General features: G+C 33.9%; 1 protein-coding gene across 1 annotated transcript in view; it reads left to right on the plus strand.

Moving 5' to 3' along the window:
- LOC122791523 (extracellular calcium-sensing receptor-like) overlaps positions 1 to 24,418 on the plus strand; it is a 199,601-nt gene that overhangs the window by 24,716 nt on the left and 150,467 nt on the right. Inside the window, exon 2 of the mRNA XM_044059265.1 lies at positions 1,840 to 2,131. Within this exon, the coding sequence (XP_043915200.1) occupies positions 1,840 to 2,131 (292 nt within the window). The remainder of the gene's footprint in view (positions 1 to 1,839; positions 2,132 to 24,418) is intronic.

Genomic DNA, 24,418 nt, shown 5'->3' on the forward strand with positions numbered 1-24,418 from the left:
TGGCTACATTTGCAGCAGTTGCCTCACATTACAGTTTCAGTTGTATACCTGTTTGAAGTCTTGCTACCCCTCAATGCATCATATACTGTACTTTGGTAATCTTTGTTTAGTATATATAAGCTCATAAGTAGCTAGTCTGAGTCTCCTTGCAACAGACAAACAGCAAAAGTGTCGTCCTCAGACTGTAAATACCTGCTTCCTATTTGCAGCAACATTAAAGACAATACTATAGTCCAGTGTAGAATAGGATGAAGTTAACTCTTAAATCTTGTTTGATACAATAGTCATTATATCTTCTAGGCCTTCAACATCTACTGTTCCTTCAGTTCCACTTGAGAGTACTCCATTATTTGTAAAGAATGTGTAGGTGTTTTGACACAGACAGTGTTTAACCTTTCCCATTAATGATCCAGCCTGCTGATGAATTCCTGAGCCTGACCTTTCATTTTATTATAGGTGTATTTTGTAAATAGTCAGCTGTAATACAAAATTTGATTTAGCTGAGGCAGTTACAATTTAATGTATTTATGTTGGTCTGCTGCTCTTCACCTAATATGCTAATATGTCTGCAATGACGTGCTATACTTGTATTCACTGCATATTTTTCTCTTAGTATATAGATCTTCCAGTGTATCCCCTAAAAATACCTTGTTGGTGAACCATGTGTGAGCACCTGCTCTGCAGGGTAACAAGTAAACATTCACTATAGAGTATATAATTTGGCTTTACTTAACCTTCATTGGGAGTACAACAAGCATGATTATTCTCACTTTCTATCTATAGGAGTGCCATTCTTGAAAAGATAGTATTAATATTTTATTGAATGTTACTAATCATCCTGAAAAGCTAAGCGATTATGTTAGTTGTTATAAAATAAGGCTATAGATGAATTTAATTAAGTATGGCTTTCATTTACACACCCATGAATTCTTGTAATGCTGCAAGCCTACATCCATTATGAAAGAGAAGGCTGCTTCAATACACAAGATTAAAAATCAAAGCAAAAAGCTCCGTGACTTTCTTAGGTACTTCCAGTATGGAAAGATGGTGGTACTTCTGACAGATTGATACAACCAACCAACATTTGGTGAGAGTTATAATCTCAAAATGTCAACATGGCACTATGAACTGCTTCTCAGCCTAAGCACCTCACTATGTCTCAGATAATCAATGCAGGTTCAAGCACCTGTGACTTTTTCTTACTAGGTTAGTGCTTTCTCATCAGTGTGAGCCCATAAAACTAAATGTTTCAAGTTCACTTTATGTGTGGCATGGCCATTGGTTGTGAGTAATAGTGAAACATAAGCATGCTGTATTTCTGATTATTAACACTAAATTTCTATTTATCATATACACCACCCGATAACATCACCCAATATACAATTTGCATTTAATTAATAACAACTTATAGCCTTTTTATAACAGATTGGTTACAGAACATAAATGCTCATTATTTTGAAGAATGCTTTCAAGAAGCATAGTATGTAGTAAGAAAAACAACAAAATAAGAAAATGCATTCTAAATGCATTCTGTGCTTTGTGGTCATCTAAAATGTGTGTTTTAGAAATGGGTATTACCATTCAAATTGTTTTCTGTTATACATTGATACAGAAAGAATTATGTGATCTGATATACTTCAATATTTTATATGAGTTATTACTGAAGAAAATTATTTATGTTCTCTTCTGCTTTGCCATTTTAAGCAAAACATGTATTTTTGCAGTGGTCATTTATAAAAAAATGATTACTGTTCATTCAACAAATAGACATGGATTAAGAAAAGTCTGATACCATGCAGTATTGTATTTTAGATTTATAACTCAAGGATTGTTTTTTAGGTTTCGTGTCAGAGCTTATCGCTTTTTACGTGTTATCCTTTTTGCTACTGAAGAAATAAACAAGAATTCCAAACTACTCCCTAATATTACCCTAGGATTTAAAATTTATGATGGTTGTGCTTCAACAAAGAGAGCAATGGGAAGCAGTCTGCAGCTGTTAACAGGAAAACAACGACCAGTCCCTAACTACAAGTGTCAGTCACATCCTGCCATACCCGCTATCATCGGGGATGAAGTAACCGCATCCGTCGAACCCATGGCTCTCCTGTTAGGAATCTATAAGTTTCCTCAGGTACTAGGTATTGAAGAGTTATGTACATGAGCAGAATGAATGGTTTTAGGATATTAATAACTGCATCCAGCTCTGGACTGCATGTGAAGTATTGTTTTTAAACATTTTTGTGGTGTATGTAATACTTTTTGGAGCTTTTCTCCCTGGGCCTCTGCTGAAAAAGGGCGCAAGCTCAGTCAGACATTCCCGGTCAACAAATGTCAAATAAATAAATAAATAAATGTGATATGGTGCTAGCTGGTATTTGGTAACACAACCTGTTACTCATATGGCAGTATTTCAGATAAATCAGTATAACCAGTAAAATGTGGCATGTAAATGTATTAAATTATTTGGAGAGATAGATATAGGCAGATAGATGAATGTGTGTGCCCACACTCACAGATATGCATTCATGTGCATTATGTTATGTAGCTTTTCTGTTGAGCTTTTTCCTTTATCACATGGAATTCATAAATACTAGACACATAGGTTTGCAGACACAATGCACTGTGTTTGTACAATGTGATGTCATTTGCATGGCTCATATACAGAAATCAGGCTAATGATCTTATGGAGTTTTACATGTCGCTGCTTGAAGACTGCCTACTTTTGTACAGCTGCCCTCAGATACATCTTTCCACAATAGAGAGCCTAAAAAGGCTGTGGCATTACACAATCAACATGGAACATGACCATTATGCAGAGATACAGCCTGGATAACGTATGGCTGTGTTAACATGACCTGAAAATTCCACCAATACTGTCTGCAATTCCTACTGCCATGTGATGCCTTAAATGACACAAATGAGTTGAACAGACTGAATGGTAAGAGACACACTGATAAGCATGTAGCTGGGCAGGTGCTTCACCACTCAATATCTCTTATACTTTAGTGTCAGAGAAAAAGATGTGCTTAGTGGCACTATTACTTAACTGAAATGAAATAACTACTGCCGCTAATTGTATTTTGCACTTGAAATACTAGAAAATATTTCATTACATGAGACATTAACATATGGGATATAATAATAATACTCACTATTCTGTTAGGAGCCAATAGCTGTTTTCTGACCATGTATATTGGATCTGAATTGTACAGTGGATGCAATTGCTTGCCCATGGAGTCAAGTTCCTTGTAGTATTGCTACTCTGCTGTGCTTTACCAAGCAGCAATTTTTAAGGTTTGAGGCTCACTGGTAGAAAACAGTGGTTCTGTCTGATCCTCTCAAGTACGTACTCTCATTAGCATGAGCTCTAAGATGTCACAGTGTTGTAGTCTGGCCATGACTGGTTGAGGTGTTGTGCTTGTATACACTGTATTGTACAGTGGGAGATGCTGTTACATCTCTTCTTTAGCACTCCTGTCAGAATTCTTAGTAAGTAATAGCAATGCTGTTGAACAGCTATATAATATTGAGTAGCACACATCCATTAATTGCTTGCCAGGTTCTGGCCTGCATTTGTTATCACTTTCTGTCTGCATTTGGATGGTTATAAATTCTGACCACTACTCCACAATGTGTCCACAACACAATTGTGAAATGTGGAATGTCAAGATAAAACTCCATTTACACACCAGTTATGAAACTCAACTCCTAAATGAATGCATTTATGTAAATCATTCCTCCTTTGTGCACATCTGCCTTTATGAATCATGTAGGGCTTTGGTATGCAGCTTAAATCACGCATCCCTATATAATTGTGGGCTATATTTATGAACAGTGACCATCATACTAATTTAGACACATAGGAAGGATATAATAAAATTAATTGCAAAACTGGGCACAGTCACAGACTGGTGAAATTATAAATCTGTTAAGGAACTATTTGTGCTTTAATGTAATAATCCCAAGAGAGTAAAACATTAGAGGTGGTAGGCCATAATTATGGAAGAGAAACATAGACCAGTGTCATAAAGGTTACCAAAAAGTCTACACTATGTGTAAACTTTGTGTAACCTTTCTGAGTAAATAGACAACACAAGCATTTTGATAGGGCTGTTCTTTAATTCAGGAAGTGTACACATACAGAAAAAAGGTCAATTACAAACGGGTAAAAGTGCATAAACAGACATAAAACTACAGAAAGAGGAGTTAACAGACAGAGGGTATCTGAAAAACTTGAGATGGAGTACTAAACAGGAGATAAACAGGGCAGCTTGAGATGGCTTATAGATACTATCTGTAAAACACAGCAGGATAAGGGCTTGCTTGTCCTGTAACTTCATCTTCAAAAGATACATGTTCTTGATTTTTTGTGTGTTTATATTTTTTTTATAGTAACTTTATTGATTTTGAATTAATTACTGTGTATGAATCTGTTGATTAGTTTAAAATGTATATGTGTTTGGTGCCATTTTACAACTGCTTACAGCTGTTGCTTGGCAGTTCATTTTCTGGTGCGTTGAAGATGTTAACTGGAAAAATGACACTTTTTTTATTTTTTCCTGACTTATGAGAGGTATATAACACTTCAGAATGTGTTTTAATGCATATTATTTTAAAACTATTAATTTATTTTTACTCTACTAAACCAATTACTTATTGGGAAAGTTTGGCTTTTAATTTTGCCCATTGATTTTCAAGTGTGTGCATGTATTAGTCTGCAGTTATGTGTCTGGTTTCTTACAGTTTGTTGTACATTGATTTACTGTAGAGTAGGTACATTTATTTTCTGATTTAAATTTAGTATATAACATCTGGAAATAAATTGTAGGTATACAATTTAATCTGGCAGTTATTAACTTTTCATCCTTTTAGAAATAACAAGACCTAATACTTTTTCTTTATTCTTCAGTATTCAAAAGGTTTCTCTAATTCTGTATGTACAATACTGATATTTCTTTCATTTCCAAACATCTCAACTACCCAGGATTTTGCAGAATATCCACATTACTGGCATATATTTTTGATCGGTCTCTCATAACATATGAGATTTGCAGGTAAATTATCACAGGTTGACCACTAAATAATAACAGATATTTAAGTTTCAAATCTCATACCCTTCAGAAAATTAATGTTAATAGAGGGACATGGCCAAGATGGGCTCTGGATAGCAGCAGATTTTTCAGCTCCACCAAGAAAATACTTAATCAAGGAATTTTTATTTTTTAACTCATCAAATGGAACTTTTTTTTTTTTTATCAGTTCTGTTGTTGGGCAACATCCTCTAGAATAATATCCAAAAAAAAAAAACAGAACTGGACATATTTCCCTGTCAAAAACTCATCATAAAACATCAGAATAAGCTTCTCAAAAGCTAACAACCAGGAATCCATCCTCAAAAAGGATATCCAAACATTGTTGACAAATATGCAGGGCTTAACAACTAAAACAGACAAACTAGATTTAAAAATAGACAATTTCAAAGAAAAAAGCTCAAAGCAGATGGACTTACTACATGAAGATTTACAACAACAAAAAGCACAGATAACTGGTATAGAGGAAGCACTTAATGATATGCAGAATAAAAGAAGATGAAAACAATATAGAATTTCTACTCAAAGTACTCTTCTTCAAACCAAACTAGATGACTTGGTCCCGTCAAAATAATATTAGGATTTTTGGGCTGCCAGAAAACATCGAAAGCAACAACATGGTAAGCTTTTTAACTTCATGGCTACCAAAAATTCTTGACTTACCTGAGGCTTTATCTTTTGGTATAGAAAGAGCCCATAGGTCCTTATCTTCCTCTAATACTAATAAGAATATACCCAAATCTGTAATCATGAGATTTGTATCATCATATGATAAAGAAATGGTACTAAAATCTGCATGGGCTAAAACACCAATAACTGTTAATGAAGCTGTGGTATACTTTGATAAGGATTATTCCCCAATGGTTATAGCAAAAAGGAAAATATTTCTACCACTAATTAAAGAACTAAACAAAGTTCAACTGAAAATGCACCTTCCATTTCCAGCTAAATTGAATATCTTTCTACCAGATGGTTTGAAAATAGTTGAGGAATTTGACTCTGTTCTGGCTTATGTAAAAAAACATAAACTACTTGATAAAATAGAAGAGATGGAGTGGACTAGCCCATCTCAGAAAAGAACAACATCTGGTACATTCTGGAAAACAACTGCTAAACAAAAGAGACTGAAAAACAAATGCCAACCTTTCTAGCTATTTTATCATATCCTATAGTCACTCTAATTTACACATTCAAATAGCTATCTATGACATACAGAATTTTGCAAAGCAAACATAAATTGAATGTTAATAACAACAATAATATATATGGTTTTCTTTAAAAGGAAAAAAGGAAGTAAAATGAAATGCTTCTCTATTTGTTTCTCCTATCTCTGATACTAAGAATTAAGGTCAGTAAAACAGTTTATCCATTGCTGACTCTGCTTATATAATTCATGTTGCATAGTTAATTATACTACTTAGCATTCATGTTGCACAGTTAACTTTACTATTTTTTTTTTGTCTTAAACATACTAATATTATTGTCCTGGGAGTGGGGTGATATGGATACAGTGGTCAAATACTTAATTTAGTGCTTAAATTTTATTATTTGTGATGGCATATAGTGTACTCTGTATTTGAATGTGCTAACATCGAGGGGAAGTTACTCTGCGAGGCCTGTGTTATGGCTCGTGCTATTGTTTGTGGTGTTAAGTTTCACTAAAAGAAAAAAAGCTGTAAAAGTAGTTCACTCACCGATTTTCCTGCTGAAATGGTTCTAAGAGACAGTTCTAGATCCCAGTAGTCTTGAGCAGCAGGTCCTTGAGCTGAAAAATCCTTCTATCCACTATGCAGACATGGAGTAATAGTGTAGTGCAGTTTCATGAACTTTGAACTCTGATGACACACATATGCAATGAGACCTCACTAGGACACACAGAACCAGGAAATGAAGTCATCGCTGAGTGAAAAAGAAGGAGGAAAACAGAATATTTAAAACAAAAAAGTGAGTTATAAGTTTAATGTCTACTTAACTAGATCGTATTACACCTCGTAAACTCTAAGAGATGTTTCTTACACAGTGCATATTGTTAATTTATATTTTCTAATAGACTTCAGGTATGCCCTTGATAAAAGAGCATGATCATACTGAAATAACTTATATATACGTGTTTCTAGAATGCAATAATTATTTTGGGAATTGTAGTAGCACAGTCAATGGCTGTAACTATTTTTTCATTTCAGATGCAAAGAGTTTTGTTCATAAAGCATTTTTATGATCAATAAGAGATTATTTGTTTTATTACTTCCTTTAGAAATGACTTTTGATGTAGTTTAAGTTTTATGGTAAGGAGCTCTGGTAAACTGGTGTGAAAAATCTGATAGCTCAGAGGTCTTATTGATATTGCAACATTGTTGTTGGATTCAATTTCATATCATAGCATTGCATGTTGGCAGACTGGATACAAGTACCAAGGAGCCTAAATACACATCTACTTGCTTATTTAACATGACAGCAACTGAAGAGAAAGTCAGTACTGGTCCAAGAGGATTAAAGTGTTGTTATTTGAATTAATATAAGTATCTACTAAAAGTTAATGCAAAATACAAATATGTACTTAGTATATATATATATATATATATATATATATATATATATATATATATATATATATATATGTATATGTTCTGCTTGGCTAAACAATCAATTCACAAGTTGTATAAGAAAACTGTATAGCTTTATAGACATTAATGACTAATGATTTTATAACCCTACAAATACTTAATAGTTATATGAAGGCTGCTGTATCACTCATGCCATTCATACACCAACTAACACCACCTCAACCAAAATATGAGGAATTATCTATATGTATTTAAATATATATATATATATATATATATATATATATATATATATATATATGTATATATATATATATATATATATATGATCACACCACTCACTGCAATTAATGGTCATTTCTCTATACATAAATATACAAATATATACTGGAATAAATGAAAATTGTATATAAATGTTTATGTAAATTAACTCTGCAAAGTTTTTTTCAATGTAACCCTTAGTAACAATGATATAAAACTGTGGAACATTACATTTCATCTTGCATAAAAATAAGAGAATATAAATCACAGTATTTGGTTAGAATGCAAGAAAGTTTAGTAATCTTATCATATATAGACTTGAATATAATGTGAGAACTTGTGTTTTTTTTTTTTTGTTGGTCTTTCACTTGCTCTGGAGAAACATTTATATAGCTGCTCCCTTAAACTACATGTCGATGAGAGTCTTGTATAAACACTGTTATCTATGAACATTGAACTATGTACTTAATCAATATAATCAGTTAATAAGGTTCACTTGACTACTTTTTATTGTAAATACAAAGCGATCTTTTGATATTTTAATAATCTGTTACTCAACATACAAGTTACTTCATTATACTGTTTTTTTTCCTGTAATTCAGGATAGTTAAAATATAAGTTGATTCACTTATATGGTGACTTGTAAACACCAGTTGAGACTAGTTTATTTTATACTTATGGTGGAATATCCTATACACACATTCAAATTCTTAATAGCATTTCTGAATATATTAGAGTTTACTTAACCAGTAATTATTTAAGACCTGATTATTACTTTACTATAACTCTATAACAGATTAATACAGAATCTAAGATCTGTTCTAATGGTATATCAGATATAATAAATGTTCCTACTAATTTTAAATGTTAAAATAGATATGAATTTTAGACTTAGATAAACTGTCTAGTACAAGGAAATCTTTAATATATAAGAAAGAAATAAGAATTTTGAAGAAAGTATTTTATGTTAAACATTAATAGGATGATGAGTTATTCTTTAATATACAAGCAACTATTAAATACGTGCAGATGGTGGCTGCTGAAATACTGCTGTTATAGACAGGGTGGTAATTCGAGTCATTGATGCTACTTAGATTGGGAGTTTATAACTCCAGGCGGGGTGCGGGTTTAATTTTTAAGAATATGCAAACTATCTATTGTTAAAATAATCACACTGTCTTGACACCCACTTTGTTTATTACACATAAGTTTCCAATCTTAATTAATTCTAAAGTATATCATACCCACAAAAAAGTAGCATTCATGAAAGGAAAGTTCGAGATAACATGTAGTGGAGGGAAAAGAGTAGGAAAACTAAAAAGGCTTGATATAATGTTTATGTTCTCAGCACCGTCACATGTTCAAAATGGTCTCGTTGAAAGGTATCACAATAAACATTAATGGTTTAAACAACCCATGTAAAAGAAGTTTATTTAGATACTTAAACTTACATAAATCTAATTTAAATTTTCTCCAAGAAACACATCTGTTGAAAGAAGATATATCTAAATTAAACACTAACAAATACATAACCTTATCTAGTTCTAAGCATTCAAAGAAAAAATAGGAGTAGCCATTATGTGGAATAAAACATTACCCATTCCCAAAATAATAAAGACATATATGGATGACAAAGGAATGTTTTCTTTAGTCATAGTTGAAATTAATAGAAAGAGCTTTATATTTATTAATGTTTACTAGATACCAGGTATAGGTATTAGTACAGTGAAACAACACCTAAATCAAATAGTTCTCCTTTCCAAAGGAGATATCATTATAGCAGGTGACTTCAATTGTATCCTAAATGAAAGTGAAACAAGTGTTTCATGGAAAAGAAGAATATCTTCCCAGGCAAAATATCTAAAAGACTTTATAAATTCATACCATCTGAATAATATTAATAATCAAGCTGATCAAAAGTCATTACAAACATTATTTTTAAATAGACATAGTTCTTATTCTAAGATAGATAGATAGAATCTTGACCTCTAATCAATTAGTCAACAATCTAACTAAATCTATAATTATCTCATTCCCCCTATCTGACTGCAATTCAATAACATTCAAACTCATTATAAATGTAACATATAATGTACAGTTTAGAAGAATCCCAGCACATATTTCCCAATTAAAAGAATTCAAAGACTTCATAAATCAGGAGACACAAAATGTTATAGAAATAAATGCTTCCCAGATATATTGGTATCGTATCTCTCTCTCTCTCTCTCTCTCTCTATATATATATATATATATATATATATATATATATATAAAAGGAAATCTTGGGATAGAGACTAACTGGAGATACAGAATACATTAGACAAACTCATGTAATTAACAAAAACAACCTTAACAATAAAGATACAACAGAAGAAATCAACAAACTAAACAGTGAATAAAAGGAAATTTTAAATCATAAGACTAGGATTTGTCTAAAAAAATATACATTTTTAGCTTTCTCAATGAATCCTAAATACTTCAACTTAAAAATAAAACAAAAAGACTCAATAAGCATAAGCATACTAAAGAGATCTTTTTCATAAAGAAAAAAAGAAAGTCTCTAATCTACAAGATATATTAGAAGAATTCAGGGACTACTTTCATAAAATGAATCATAACATAGATTAAAATGGAACCAAGAGATAAAATAAAATAATTCATAACTAAATATATAAATAAAAATCTTAACAAACAACAAGCAGAACTAATACATAAGCATATATTATTCATAGATTTCCAAACCCAAATCAATAAACTTAAATTAAATAAAGAATCCAAAAAAATGAAGCCAAACTCAGAACCACAAAAACAAGCCGTGAACGACTCCAGGCAGTCAAAAAAGATTTATTTAAGTGCTTTTCATCAGTTTAATAAGCTGACTTCTTCAGAACACAAAACAAAGACCACTGACAGCTTGATCCTTATAAAGGCGTAACACTCATTAAGGTATTCAAGCAATAATTCAATTAGTCTAATTGACATGAAATAAAATTAATTTTAAAAGAGAATGGATGAATTTAAAAAGGAACTGTTTAAAAAGACAGTAACCGATTAATGATAGCAAACTAAACAACCTTGTAGGTATACCTACAACACAAATACATAAAACAATCTGTTGGTGTGAAAGTGAATCCTGTGGAGTGTGTTGCATGTTGCAACCTTTAATAAACTACAATAATACAATACTGTTGACTTTTATACAGCTTTAGAACCTTAGTTTTATTTTACTGTTAAATCAAGGTTCTAAACCTACCCGTGTCATTGTGTATAAGGTAAAAACCTCAAGTACCCCAAAAAGTTGTAAATTTTAAAAAACACATTAGCAAACATGGTAAAAAATCAGTTTATAAACTAGTTTAGGAAAAATAATTAATGTCTTGTTGTTTTTATGTTTTTATATGTAGTTGTAGAACAATGAGTAAGTATAGTACAGTATTTAATGATGCTGAAAACTGCTACTAAAAATTAATATTAATTAAATTAATATTTAATGTTGATTATGTAACCAAGAAGGGAGTAATATTCCAACTAGTGGCCGATTAAACAATGAGCCAAGCACTGTTAAATTCATTACTACCTTTAATATAAAAAGCACCTTGTGTTCATCTATATTGAAGAAAAACTGGGACTTGTTTAAAATACAACCTGACCTATTTGAAAAACTAGGTGACCACCCTATGATTGTTTACAGGAAAGGGCTAAATATCAAAAACTTGTTAGAAAAACATGATGTATCCATAGTGAGATGCCCTGGAATGTATAGATGTCACAATTGTAATTATTGTAAACATGTTCAGGAGGGTAATTCATTTATTCTGAACAAACAAAAATTTAGGTTAAGGAATAAATTTGATTGTAACACCAACCATTTAGCTAAGTGTACATCCTGTTTAGCATTTTATGTTGGTAAGACTGAAAGAAGACTACGTGAAAGGATATATGAACATCTGTATGCCATCAAAAAGGGGAAACTGGAGAATGCACTTGCTAAACACATGGCAGGTCATCCAAACCACAGTTTCAGGTTCATGGCAATTGACCATGTAAAAATCGACCCGAGAGGGGCTCCCAGAAATCTGAAACAGGAAGAATTGGAACTGAAATGGCAGGTAAAACTAAATGCATATAGCTTCCCAGGACTGAATGAAACTTGTTCAATTGGAAGTCTATTAAAATTAATTAGTTTGAAAAGATGAAGGTATTGTCACCTGACACACACCCCCTTTATGAAATCTATATATATGTGTATACATACATTTTCTGTTTATTATACATACATATATTAGATGTTTTTCAGGTCTTTCATGGGTTTTATGTATGTTATGTTTTCATGTCTGTTGTGATTATCTTCGTGGACTAGCTAGTTTCATCAAATGTGATTATGAATCCATTAAAACTATTGACCACGATTTTCACGACATTAGGTATGTCTAATTTATCACAAATTATTCAAATCATTAATACAATATAAAAATAAATAATTATTATTAAAAACTATAAAAATGACTAGAAATTATTATAATATAATATTATTCAAAAAATATCACCTGAAATTCATCAAGTATATGTGGTATGTGCGACCTTTACACACCTTCATGTATTTAACACTTTTTTTACACACTTTTTGTAGCGCTTTTTGTAGTACCATCATATACAAACAACCGTGTGTTTTTAACTTTTTGCTATGTCTTTAAAATTTGCTGTGCAAATATTAATTTAATCAACATTAAATATTAATTTAATTAATATTAATTTTTAGTAGCAGTTTTCAGCATCATTAAATACTGTAGTTTACTTACTCATTGTTCTACAACTACATATAAAAACATAAAAACAACAAGACATTAATTCTTTTTCCTAAACTAGTTTATAAACTGATTTTTTACCATGTTAGCTAACGTGTTTTTTAAAACTTACAACTTTTTGGGGTACTTGAGGTTTTTACCTTATACACAACGACACGGGTAGGTTTAGAACCTTGATTTAACAGTAAAATAAAACTAAGGTTCTAAAGCTCTATAAAAGTCAACAGTATTGTGTTATTGTAGTTTATTAAAGGTTGCAACATGCAACACACTCCACAGGATTCACTTTCACACCAACAGATTGTTTTATGCATTTGTGTTGTAGGTATACCTACAAGGTTGTTTAGTTTGCTATCATTAATCGGTTACTGTCTTTTTAAAAAGTTCCTTTTTAAATTCATCCATTCTCTTTTAAAATTCATTTTATTTCATGTCAATTAGACTAATTGAATTATTGCTTGAATACCTTAATGAGTGTTACGCCTTTATAAGGATCAAGCTGTCAGTGGTCTTTGTTTTGTGTTCTGAAGAAGTCAGCTTATTAAACTAATGAAAAGCGCTTAAATAAATCTTTTTTGACTGCCTGGAGTCGTTCACGGCTTGTTCTTGTGGTTTTAAATTAAATAAAGCATCAGGTAATGATGGTATCATCCCAGAAATTTATAAAATTATGCCAAAAAGTGCTCTTTCGTTACTACAAAATGTATTCTTAACAGCCCAGAATGAATCTAGAACTCCCCCATCATGGAAATACACCTTTATTTCAGCAATAGTGAAATCCAATAAAGACCCAATGAAGTGTTCTTCTTATAGGCCCATTTCTTTACTGAATGTTGACTATAAAATGTTTATGAACATTTATGCTGATAGACTAAAGAAATTTCTCCCAAATATAATTGAAGAAGATCAAACAGGCTTTATACTTAACAGAAATACTTTTGACAACATAAAAAGAACATTAATCCCAATAGATTATGCTAATAAGAAAAATAAAGATTTAACATTAATAAGCTTAGACATAAACTCGGTTTTTGATTCTGTAAATTGGGATTATCTGTTTATTTTACTAAAATGCTTGAATTTCTCGGATACATTTGTAAATCTGATAAAACAACTATACAAAGGGGCCTTAGCATACATAAAAATTGGTACATACATCTCATACAACATTCTTATCTTAAAAGGATGGAACCTTGGTCCAATGTAATAAGAATGAATAAAGATATAGAAAGCTTTAATATAAATACAGATACACAATCTAAAATTCAGCTCTTTGCTAACGATATCCTCATTACACTAAATGGGAACAATTCTTCTATTACTTCTTTATTTAATTCTATGGATGATTTTCAAAATATCTCAGGTTTGATTTTTAATGAAGACAAAACAAAAATACTACCTATCTACTCGAACAAAAATACATTTGGGAGAAAATATCATAAATATAAGTCTAACTCCAACCAAGTAACATATTTAGAAATTATATTAGCCAAAGACATCAAGACTATAACACACCTCAACTATAGTAATAATCTAAAAATATATATAATCACTTAAAACAAGTTGGAACAGAATTTATTTTACAATGGAAGAAAGATTAACAATAATTAAAATATTAATACTCCCAAAGCTACTCCTCGTTATTCAATTAATCTTATTACCTCCCCCTAAATCACTAATTAAAAAACTAAACTCTATGATATTAAGATTCTTCTGGGCTCCCAAAAAACCAAGGGTAGCATTAAAATTTCATTTATATAGCTGGACCAAAGTTGGAATAGCTTTCTCTGACCTAGACCTATATTCCATCTCTTCCATAATTAAAACTGTATTACAATTAGTAGATTCCTCTTACTCCACTAAATGGAAAAAAATACTGGCAAATGATAAGCATGGACTTAATTACAAAACCTCAGCCATACAAAATTGATATTTTAAACAACCCTATTCTGTGGATATTAAAAGATCTCTATACCACATATGTTACACCGATACACTCAACCAGTTATATCTTAAATATTATAATTGCTTTCAGAAATTTTATGTATAAACATCCAGTATATAAAGAATGGATCTTCTTATTATACTCTATAGCATATACACAAGGTATTGTTCCATCACCTGACCCAAATAAAGCACTATTACTTAAACAGAAAAAAATAACATTCTGGTATCAGTTAACGTTAGATAACAAAGTGAAAAATATAGATATATTGATGCAAGAATTTGAACTAGACAAATATTTTTGGTTACAAATTCAGGCCTATACACAATTCCTTTCAAGCAAGCTTGATTTAATCTCTTCTATAGTTAGGGAGTCCATTCCTATTCTGATAGATTACTTGGTACTGAATATTCAACAAAAAACTTCAACTAAAGGTAAACTATCTTACATCTATAGGATCATCAGAGATGAAACTTATAGTTGCCTAGAAAGCTGTTAGAATTACTTTTTTTCCATTAATAATGAAGCACCTAAAGAGCAAGACAAAAAGTGCATACTGGAGTCAGCTGGTAAAACAACTTCCTCACTTAAATGGAAGCTATGTACCTGGAAATTTATGTATAGGTCGTTTGCATATACACATGTGTGTGTGTGTGTGTGTGTGTGTGTGTGTGTATGAATATATATATATATATATATATATATATATATATATATATATATATAAACACACTCACAAATATATGTATAGATAGACAGATATAGAGGAGGCAGACAAATTGTCTGTCATTCCCTTTTATTTATATGTTTATAAGTACTTACTAGGTTACCTTTCAGCGAGGCTCTTAAGAAGCCTAGCCTTACATTTTCATGCTAGCTTTTAGCCATTAAATTTTGAATAAAAATAATCCAGAGATAGGCCAAAGAATGTTTTCCCTGTCCATGAAGGACAGGAGTGCTAAAGTGGGGTGGGGGTGGGGGGGTGAATATGCAGTTACCCAGCCATTCATCCAAATGATATTTTAATAGAGTAAGCGAAGTTATTTCTTACTACAGGATCGATTTTTAGGGGAGTTTTGTCAACGTAATACCTAGAAAGGGAATCATGCTTCTTGAAAGATACAATTAAACACCTCTTGGCATTTACTTTTATTCCATGGTTTTGATGGTAGATATTTGTTTGGGACACACTTTCTGGGACAATCTTGGTGTCCTGTGTGATTTTATGTTGGTACACAATTTGCAGACTTTTGTAAACTTGGTCAGCCACAAACTCTTAATATCAGCTTTGACCTCCCAAGAAGTAAATTCCAAAGAGGAGTGGCCCAAGGACTGAACACATGAGGTACTCTGTTAGTAACAGATCTTTTAGAAACGGTAGAACCACCCACCTTAACTTCCTGAGTTCTATATGTCATCCAATTTACTGTACAATGAGTTGCATAGTGATTGGCATTTACAGGGGGGAGTTTAACTACAATACCTGAATGTAGGAAGGTGTTGAATTCCTCTGCAAGGTATAGGTATGTGGTATGCACTGTTTTGCCCTCTTCCCTTGCTTCAGTAATTTCTTTGAAGCAGTCAACCAGGTTAAGTAGGTAGGACCTGCCCTTGATGTATCTGAATTGAGTTGGATCAAAAGTCGGTGGGCTACCTATATCCTTATATATTAATTCCATAATGATCCTTTCCTTAGCTTCACAGATGAGACAGGTCAGGTTTATGGGTCAATAATAACCTGGGTCCATTGAAGCCCTGCCTTTGTGCAAGGAAATTATTGTTGCTGTCTTCCAGTCATCCAGCATAGATCCTATTTTAGTACTGAGATTGAATAGCTTTTGAAACTGATCAGGCAAATCAAGTTTCAGGCTGACCAGTAGGCAGTCTGGTATATTATCCTTTCTCATTCCTTCCTCATAAATATTGTATTCTTGGCATTAGGTAGTGCTTTAAAGACTGGTTCTTTGGAGATTTGGTGATGTGGGTTTGCATATCTCGGTATGTGATCTGAGGTTATTGGAGGATTGACATTTGAGCTAAATTTGTCCACTGGTAGATTTACTATGTCATGTATGACTGACTATGTGATATCCTTTGCTATTTGTTCAGCACAGTGCTGTTCCTGACATCTTTAACATAATTAAATAAGGCTTTGTGGTGATTCCTCATCCAGGTATCAGTTTTTGCCTCATATGTGTCTTTGATTGATTTGATCAGGGTGCAGAGTTCCTTGATGAGTTTAACAAGAGCATTGTTGGAATTTTGAGAGATAGATTTTTGAGTGTAATAAGTTGTTTTATTTTAAAGCCTGCTTATTGTTGAATTTGGCACTGTGTTTAGTTTTGAGGGAACAGATGCATCTATGCAGCTATTTACATGTACATAAATTTGGTAGTAAAAGATTTCACATAAGCAGTATAGGATTATCAGGCTGGAAGAGGGTTTTGATGCTAGCCTGATCATCACTTAGTTTTAGTAGAGTAGCCTTTGTATAATCTCTGAATATCAAGGTACTGGAAGATAATTCAGGATTTATTTGTATGTTGAATGTTATTGACTTGAGTCTGATTTGATCAGGGAGGAAGCTACAATTGGTGGGGAGCAAAGCTGCCCATATCGATAAAGACCAAGTACAAGATCTAATCACCCCTGACTAGGCTGGGGACTAACTGGTTCATGGCATTTGTATTGATGAAGTCCAGAATCTTTGCACATACTTGTTTAAGGATGTATAAGTGTTTCCCAGTTTATGGAGGGTCAGATGAAGTATCCTAGGAGAATGATGCTTGTCATAATGCATAGGGACTCATTAGTTAGGTGAGTGATATGGGCTGAGGAGGACATATAGGGGTCCAAGGTTAGCTATGATGTGATAAGGAATTTTGGTAATAGTAAGCTGGACATGAGTCTGGAAATGAAGTGTTTTTTTAAGAATATAGAGAAAACACCACCTTTAGTACCTTTGTCTAATGTGGTAAGCTTAACATGTGACATTCATTAAAACCCTACACCGATGGAGTGCTTTCAGTGTTTTGAACTAGGTCTCCAACTGAACTGTGGTGACTTAAAGATGAAAAAAAAAACAATAAACAGAAAATACCTCCACAGACTGCCCTAGCCATGAGGTAAAAGGCAAAGGCAAATAACACAAACTGCTGTAAAAGGAAATAATATGTTTAATATTGTTACTTGCTTTCATCTCAACAAAGACTTAATTAGGAAAACACACTAAACATTTTCACACAATTTATATCCAAGGTTCAAAGCCCAATGATAATTTGTGCAACAGCTTTTAACATCATTTCCTCCAACAAATCTTTCTGTAGGTTAACATCCAGTTAACCAATTCCATTCATGTCATAAATAAACATGAATTTTTAAGAAATAAGTTGATGTGTTAAGCTTCTTCTTTGCTATTCTGTTATATTTCCATTAATTATGAAGTCCACTTTCAGTCTACAATACAGGGCTTTAATTCATATGCTAAAAGTGGCGCCTATTTTTATCCCGTCTAGTGTTCTTTGCACAAAGGTCATTCTCGGGGAATTGAAGGCTTTGTTAATGTTCAATAAAACTGTCCTCCCCCTTGTAGCTTCTTTATCTCGCAGAAGTCTATACATTCCAACACAACCTGTCTTTTATGAACATCCTCCCCTTAATTAGCACACTTGCCCCTCATGTGTTTGCATCTGGAAGATTCTTATCTACTCTGTTGCAAAAACATTTGCCAGTATTATGGTATTTATTAGAATTACAGGTCACACAGTGCTCCTGTGTGTTTGAGCTTGTTTTTTTTTTCTGCAGTAGTTCCACCCTTTCTTCTCTTATGCTACCTAATATTTTCCTATCATATTTATGTCTGTTCGTCATTCTGACTCTCTTTCTTCTCAATGTCTTCTCTACCACCGTATAACACTCTATGAGAAACCCATCTGAACATGGGGACTTCCCTGCTTTCATGGTTCTAATTGCCTCACTGACTTCATTCTGTGATGTTTCTCTGTCCTCATCCTCCATTTTGTTTTCTCACATCCACATGAACTTGTTGACTTACTTCCTCCTGATGCATAGAGAAAGTCAGTATGTTAGCTTCTTTTTCCTTCAGGCATTTTGTTCACTCAGACCTTGCAATTTTTTTATTTTTCTTTACTTCCCATTCTGGCACCTTTCCTGCCTTTTTCACTGCCCTTGACAAAAAAATCCATCTATTACATCTGTTCTTCTAGTTTCATATTGTGTTGACCCTTCTCTCCATGTTAGCTTTTCTATTATTCTGTATTTGTCTGCTTTGTCTTGCATATCTTTTATTCCCATCATCTTGATTGTTATCTGGTGTTTCCTTTATAACCTTCCTGTCTTTAACATCAATCATCCCCTTACAGTGGTATCTATATTATAAACAACTTATTTCATCTCTTTATATTTGTTTTAATGATACGATCTTCATCATTCCCCTCCTTATTTACACAAATCCTTTTTTTTCTTTCTATTTGCCTCTGTTTATTCTTGTTTTCTAACTTCCCTGCCATATTATAACATGCATGTAATATAAAATTGCTCTCATGCCCATCTGCATTCATACAATTTCCTCCAGCTCTTTTCTGTTGAATAGCAGGTGGTCTATCTGAATACCATTGCCTCTGTCACTCACTGAAAATGTGTATCATTTCCTTGATCTATTTATTTCTCTCAGTGGGTGTATATAATCCCTTTTGCCATTTCTTCTGTTAGTTCCTTTCACATCCCTATGTCATATTCACCTCTTTCTCACTTTCTGTCCAGGTTATCATCCAGAAAAATATTTAAGTCTCCTGTTATCTCCTCCCTGGGATCTCTTCTATGCTACCTGGTTCCTAAAAAATACATCTATCTAGCTATCTATCAATATCCATATCTCTCTCTCTTTATACACACACACACACACACACACACACACACACACACACACACACACACACACACACACACACACACACACACACGCATACACACATACACACACGTGTGTGTAACCCTATTCCTCTTGTTTCATCTCATATAAATAACATATTATGGTCTTTTATAAGAGACTTGGAGAGGTTTGGAAAGCCCTGAACTGTGAGTAACACTATTTTCATCACAAAGGAAAGAGAACAAAGTTTTCTATTTGAATTATGCTTAAATATTTACATTGTTCTTATAGTGACTTGCCATATTAACAGCTACAGTTTAAGGCACCAGACTATGCAGAAATTTACCAGTCACACTGTTTATGGATGAATGCAGTAATAACTGACTGAATTATGTTCAAATCTAGCAGTAGAGTTTTGGCAAATCTGTGAATGAAACTGCTTTATACTTTTCTGCTTTTTTTTCCATGTTTGTTTACATTTTTAGTTTGTTCTGGGGCCATAGTCATGCAGCTTAATTCACAGTTGTAGGAAGGTTGTGGGACATATTCCAAAAGAGTTGCTTTCAGTTCACGTCTGCCCTGATTCCAAATACCTGCTCACAGCGTAAGTGACTTACTTCAGTGTAAGGTCTATCTATAAATAGATTACTATGGGTACCCAATTCCGAAACACCTGCTCTTAGTATAAGTGGACACTTACATTGAGAGCAGGTCCTTGGAATCTGGCCCTGTGTTTCGACATTATATAGCACTTCTATCTCCAGGAGCAGAATTACTTGTAAAAGCTAGGCCTTAGTCTTGTAGTTTCATTCACAGATGTGGCAGAACTGTGGAATACTGCTAGATTTGAGTCTTATTTAGTCACTTATTACTGCATTTATCTATAAACAGTGTTACTGGTAAATTTCTGCATAGTCTGGTGCCTTAAACTGTACCTGTCAATATGTTGGCACCCAGTGTGGCTGTGGCTGCTCCGGCTCATCAGAAAAATGTACAGTATGTGTTTAATTTCATGTCTAAATTAAAGAAAGGAACAGGATCGGAAGAAAATACAGATGTAAAAATAAATTATAGCAGAAATAATCTGGTAGAACTTGTACTATTAATCTCTCTTTGTGAAAGGATTGCTGAGTTACTGTAGGACTTGTGAGGCCTGCAACACACTATAAACTCTGCAAGTTAGGAATCATGCTCAAACATGGTTTGAAGTGCTATGTGCAAGCAGAGTTAACTTTTATCAGTTACAGAATGAGGAGAATACAAAAAATATGTGAAAGATCACAAAAACGTGGATCCTGGGCTGGAATCACTGCCAGATTAAAATCTACACCCTACCTAAGACTACAGCTGGCTACTCAAAGCAAGGCAAGAAACTGTTGTGTGCTTATCTTCACAGAGACATAGCTAAATTTCAGCATTATTGATAGTGCAGTTTATGTGGAGGGGTTATCACTATTTTGAGCAGACAGATCCCAGACTCTCAATGGGAAATCTCTCGGAAAGGAGTCTGTATTTACATCAACAATAACTGGTGTTCCAACTGGGAGATGGTCTCTAGTCACTGCTCTGGAAATATAGAGTACATGTTGCTAAAATGTAAACCATTCTAATTGCCTAGAGAATTTAACAGGGTTAGTACCACAGCTCTATACATTCCTCCTAGTGCCAATATAAATGAAGCACTGGTAACACTACACCAGCTGATCAGTGAATTGCAAAACTAGAATCTGGACCATGCTTACATAATAGTGGGAGACTTCAATCAGGCCATTTTGAAGTTAGTTCTACCATATTACTATCAGCATGTGGATTTTGCAACTAGGGGTGAGAACATACTGGATAAGGTCTATATCAATGTCAAACTAGCATTTAAGGCAGTGCTTCACCCACACCTGGGAAACTCAGATCATCTTTCTATAATGCTCGTTCCAGCGAATAGACCGTTATTAACCAGATGGAAGCCATCCAAGAAAGAATTAAGGATATGGCCAGAGGGAGCAGTCACAGCACTCCAAGATTATTTTGAAAGCACATATTGGAACATGTTCAAAGAGGCAGCCACTGTAAACCAACATATCAACCTAGGTGAGTACACAGAGTCTGGAGTCTGTGAAGGGATATATATCAAAGTGTACAGATGATGTGACAGTCAATAAGGACATCATCATACGGGTCAACCAGAAACACTGGCTTACAAGGCTGTACGAGCTTCTGAGAGTATACAATTCTGCCTTCAAGTCGAGGGATAAAGATGCCCTTAGGTTAGCCAGAGCAAATCTAAATAGGGGTGTGAGAAATGCCAAACATGCCTATAGACAGAAAATTCAGAGTCACTTCACAGACCCAAAAGACTCCAGGCGTCTGAGGCAAGGAATTCAATCCATAACAGACAACAGGCCCTCATCTTCTCAGTGTGATGACAGCAGTGAATTTCTCAACAAGCTCAACATATATTTTAGCCAGTTTGAAGACAAGAACAACACAGTAGCAACAAAAGTCTCTATCAGCCAGGATGATGAAGTGTCTCAACCTAGCTGATGTTCGGAAGACCTTATCCAGGGTAAACTTAAGGAAAGCAGCTGGACCTGACAACATTCTGGGGTGGGTACTCAGGGACTCTGCTGATCAACTGACAAATGTCCTCACTGATGTTGTCAACATCTATTTGAGTCAGGCCATCATACCCAAATGTTTTAAATACACAACCATCATATCATTACCTAAGAAGTCTCCACCATCAAGCCTCAATAATTACTGCCCCATAACTCTCAACTCCACTGTAATGAAATGCTTTGAAAGACTGGTTAGGGACTATATAACATCAAGACTTACTGCGACTTTTGATCCACTCCAATCTGCGTACCGATCTCATCGCTCCATGGTACATGCTATTTCACTGGCACGTCACTTATCTCTGGTCCACCTGGAAAATAAAAATCACTATGTGCGTATGCTATTCGTAGATTTTAGCTCTGCCTTCAAGACAGTTATCCCCCAGCATCTGATAAAGAAACTAGTTCAACTGTGTATCAGCACCCACGATGCAAATGGATACTAGACTTCCTCATAGATAGACCCCAGACAGTATGCATTGGCAAGAACATCTCTGAGAGCATCATTATGAACATTGGGGTAGCACAGGGTTCTGTCATGAGCCCCTTGCTTTTCACTTTGCTGACCTATGACTGCATCACCAAGATATAGTTTGAATCACATAATTAAGTTTGCAGATGACATAACGGTTGTGGGTCTCTTTGAAAATGATGATGAAGCACCCTACTGAGAGGAGGTTAACCACCTGATGGTGCGGTGTGACAACAACCTGGCACTGCATGTGAACAAGATCAAGGAGGTGATTGTTGACTTCAGAAGGAACCGTGGAGGTCACCCTCCATTCACGATACATGGAGAAACAGTAGAGAGGGTAAAAAATGCCAAGTTCTTAGGGATACATATCACTGAGGACTTGTCATGGTCCATAAACACAAATTCCATTGTCACGCGGGTGCAACAGCATCTTCATTTTCTGTAAAGAATGAGAAGAGCGAACCCCCCCCCCTGTTTTCACAGCCTTCTACAGGGGGGTTATATAAAGCATCTTATCAAGCAGTCTTTCAGTATGGTATGCAAACTGCTCTGCTTCCAATCTCCAATATCTCCAAAGAGTGGTGAAAGCAACTGAGAAAATTATTAGGACCACTCTTCCATCTATTCAGGAACTATACTGGTCTCAATATCTCAGCAGAGCCACTAGAATAGTCAAGGAGTTCATTCACCCTACCCATGGACTGTTTTCCCTCCTATTATCTGGCAAGAGTTATCACAGTATGCTGTGCAAAACCACCAGATTCTGTAATAGCTTCTTTCCACAGGCCATCAGACTACTCAAGTCTACTAATGACAGGCATGATGATGGCCATTGGTTGTGGCAGATATCTATGTTGATGAGAACTCATATTTTTGTGCAATAACTCAAATGCTAGTCTCAACTCATATTTTGGTGCAATAAACCAAGTGATGCAAAACTAGCCTTTTTGTGTAATACTGAACTGTTGGAATTCTGTGCAATAATGTACTGTTTTAGATTCGTAAAATGTTTTGGGTGTTATGTCTGTAATGGTTTGTTGTGATATAGTAATGTCTGTTGTAATCCTTCTTGTGGTGTTTTGCACATTGAGTCCGGAGAAATTAAATTTCATTCAGTTTGCACTGTTGTGTGAAGTCTGAACAATAAAGGTTACTTTGAGTTTGGCCTTAGAATTCAGCAGTGAGAGTTTTGATTTTTTTCTGCTCTAGGATTTGTATTTCAGTGCTTTTAGAATAGTCAATATTCCAGTTTTGATCCTACAGTTTTATATTCTGCTTATCATTTACCTGGTTAAAGTTGCACTCTAGTGCCTTTTTCCACCCTGTTCTATGTATCTTTCCCATCCCCCACACAGACATTAAGCGTAATTTTCTGAAATTCTAACCTGCAGTGCAGAGAAGTTGCATTCCAGTACTTTCTGTTCCCCTTTTCTATGTCAACCCTCCCCCATGAGATGTTAAACTAAAATTTCTTAAACATCTCTAATATTGGCTATATTTGATTGGTTCCCTCTCTAGCTAATCTGCTTCTTCCTTGAATTTGTACACACCTCTCCTACCCTTTTTCTGTTGTGGATTTATAAGGCTGTACCTCAGGCCACCACCCCTCATGGTAATCTTATTTCCAAAGTCCATCCCCTGTTTCATTGCTATTGTCTCTTGAATAAGCCATTTAAATATTCTCCCCACTCATTGTTTTTCATAGATCCATACTAAAAAGCAAATTTTCCCTAAAGAATGATCCGTAAAACTGTACACTGTGAAGCAGTAATATA

This window comes from Protopterus annectens, chromosome 17.part0 (genome assembly GCF_019279795.1).
Source record: "Protopterus annectens isolate FY-2018-M chromosome 17.part0, PAN1.0, whole genome shotgun sequence".
Lineage (NCBI taxonomy): Eukaryota > Metazoa > Chordata > Ceratodontiformes > Protopteridae > Protopterus > Protopterus annectens.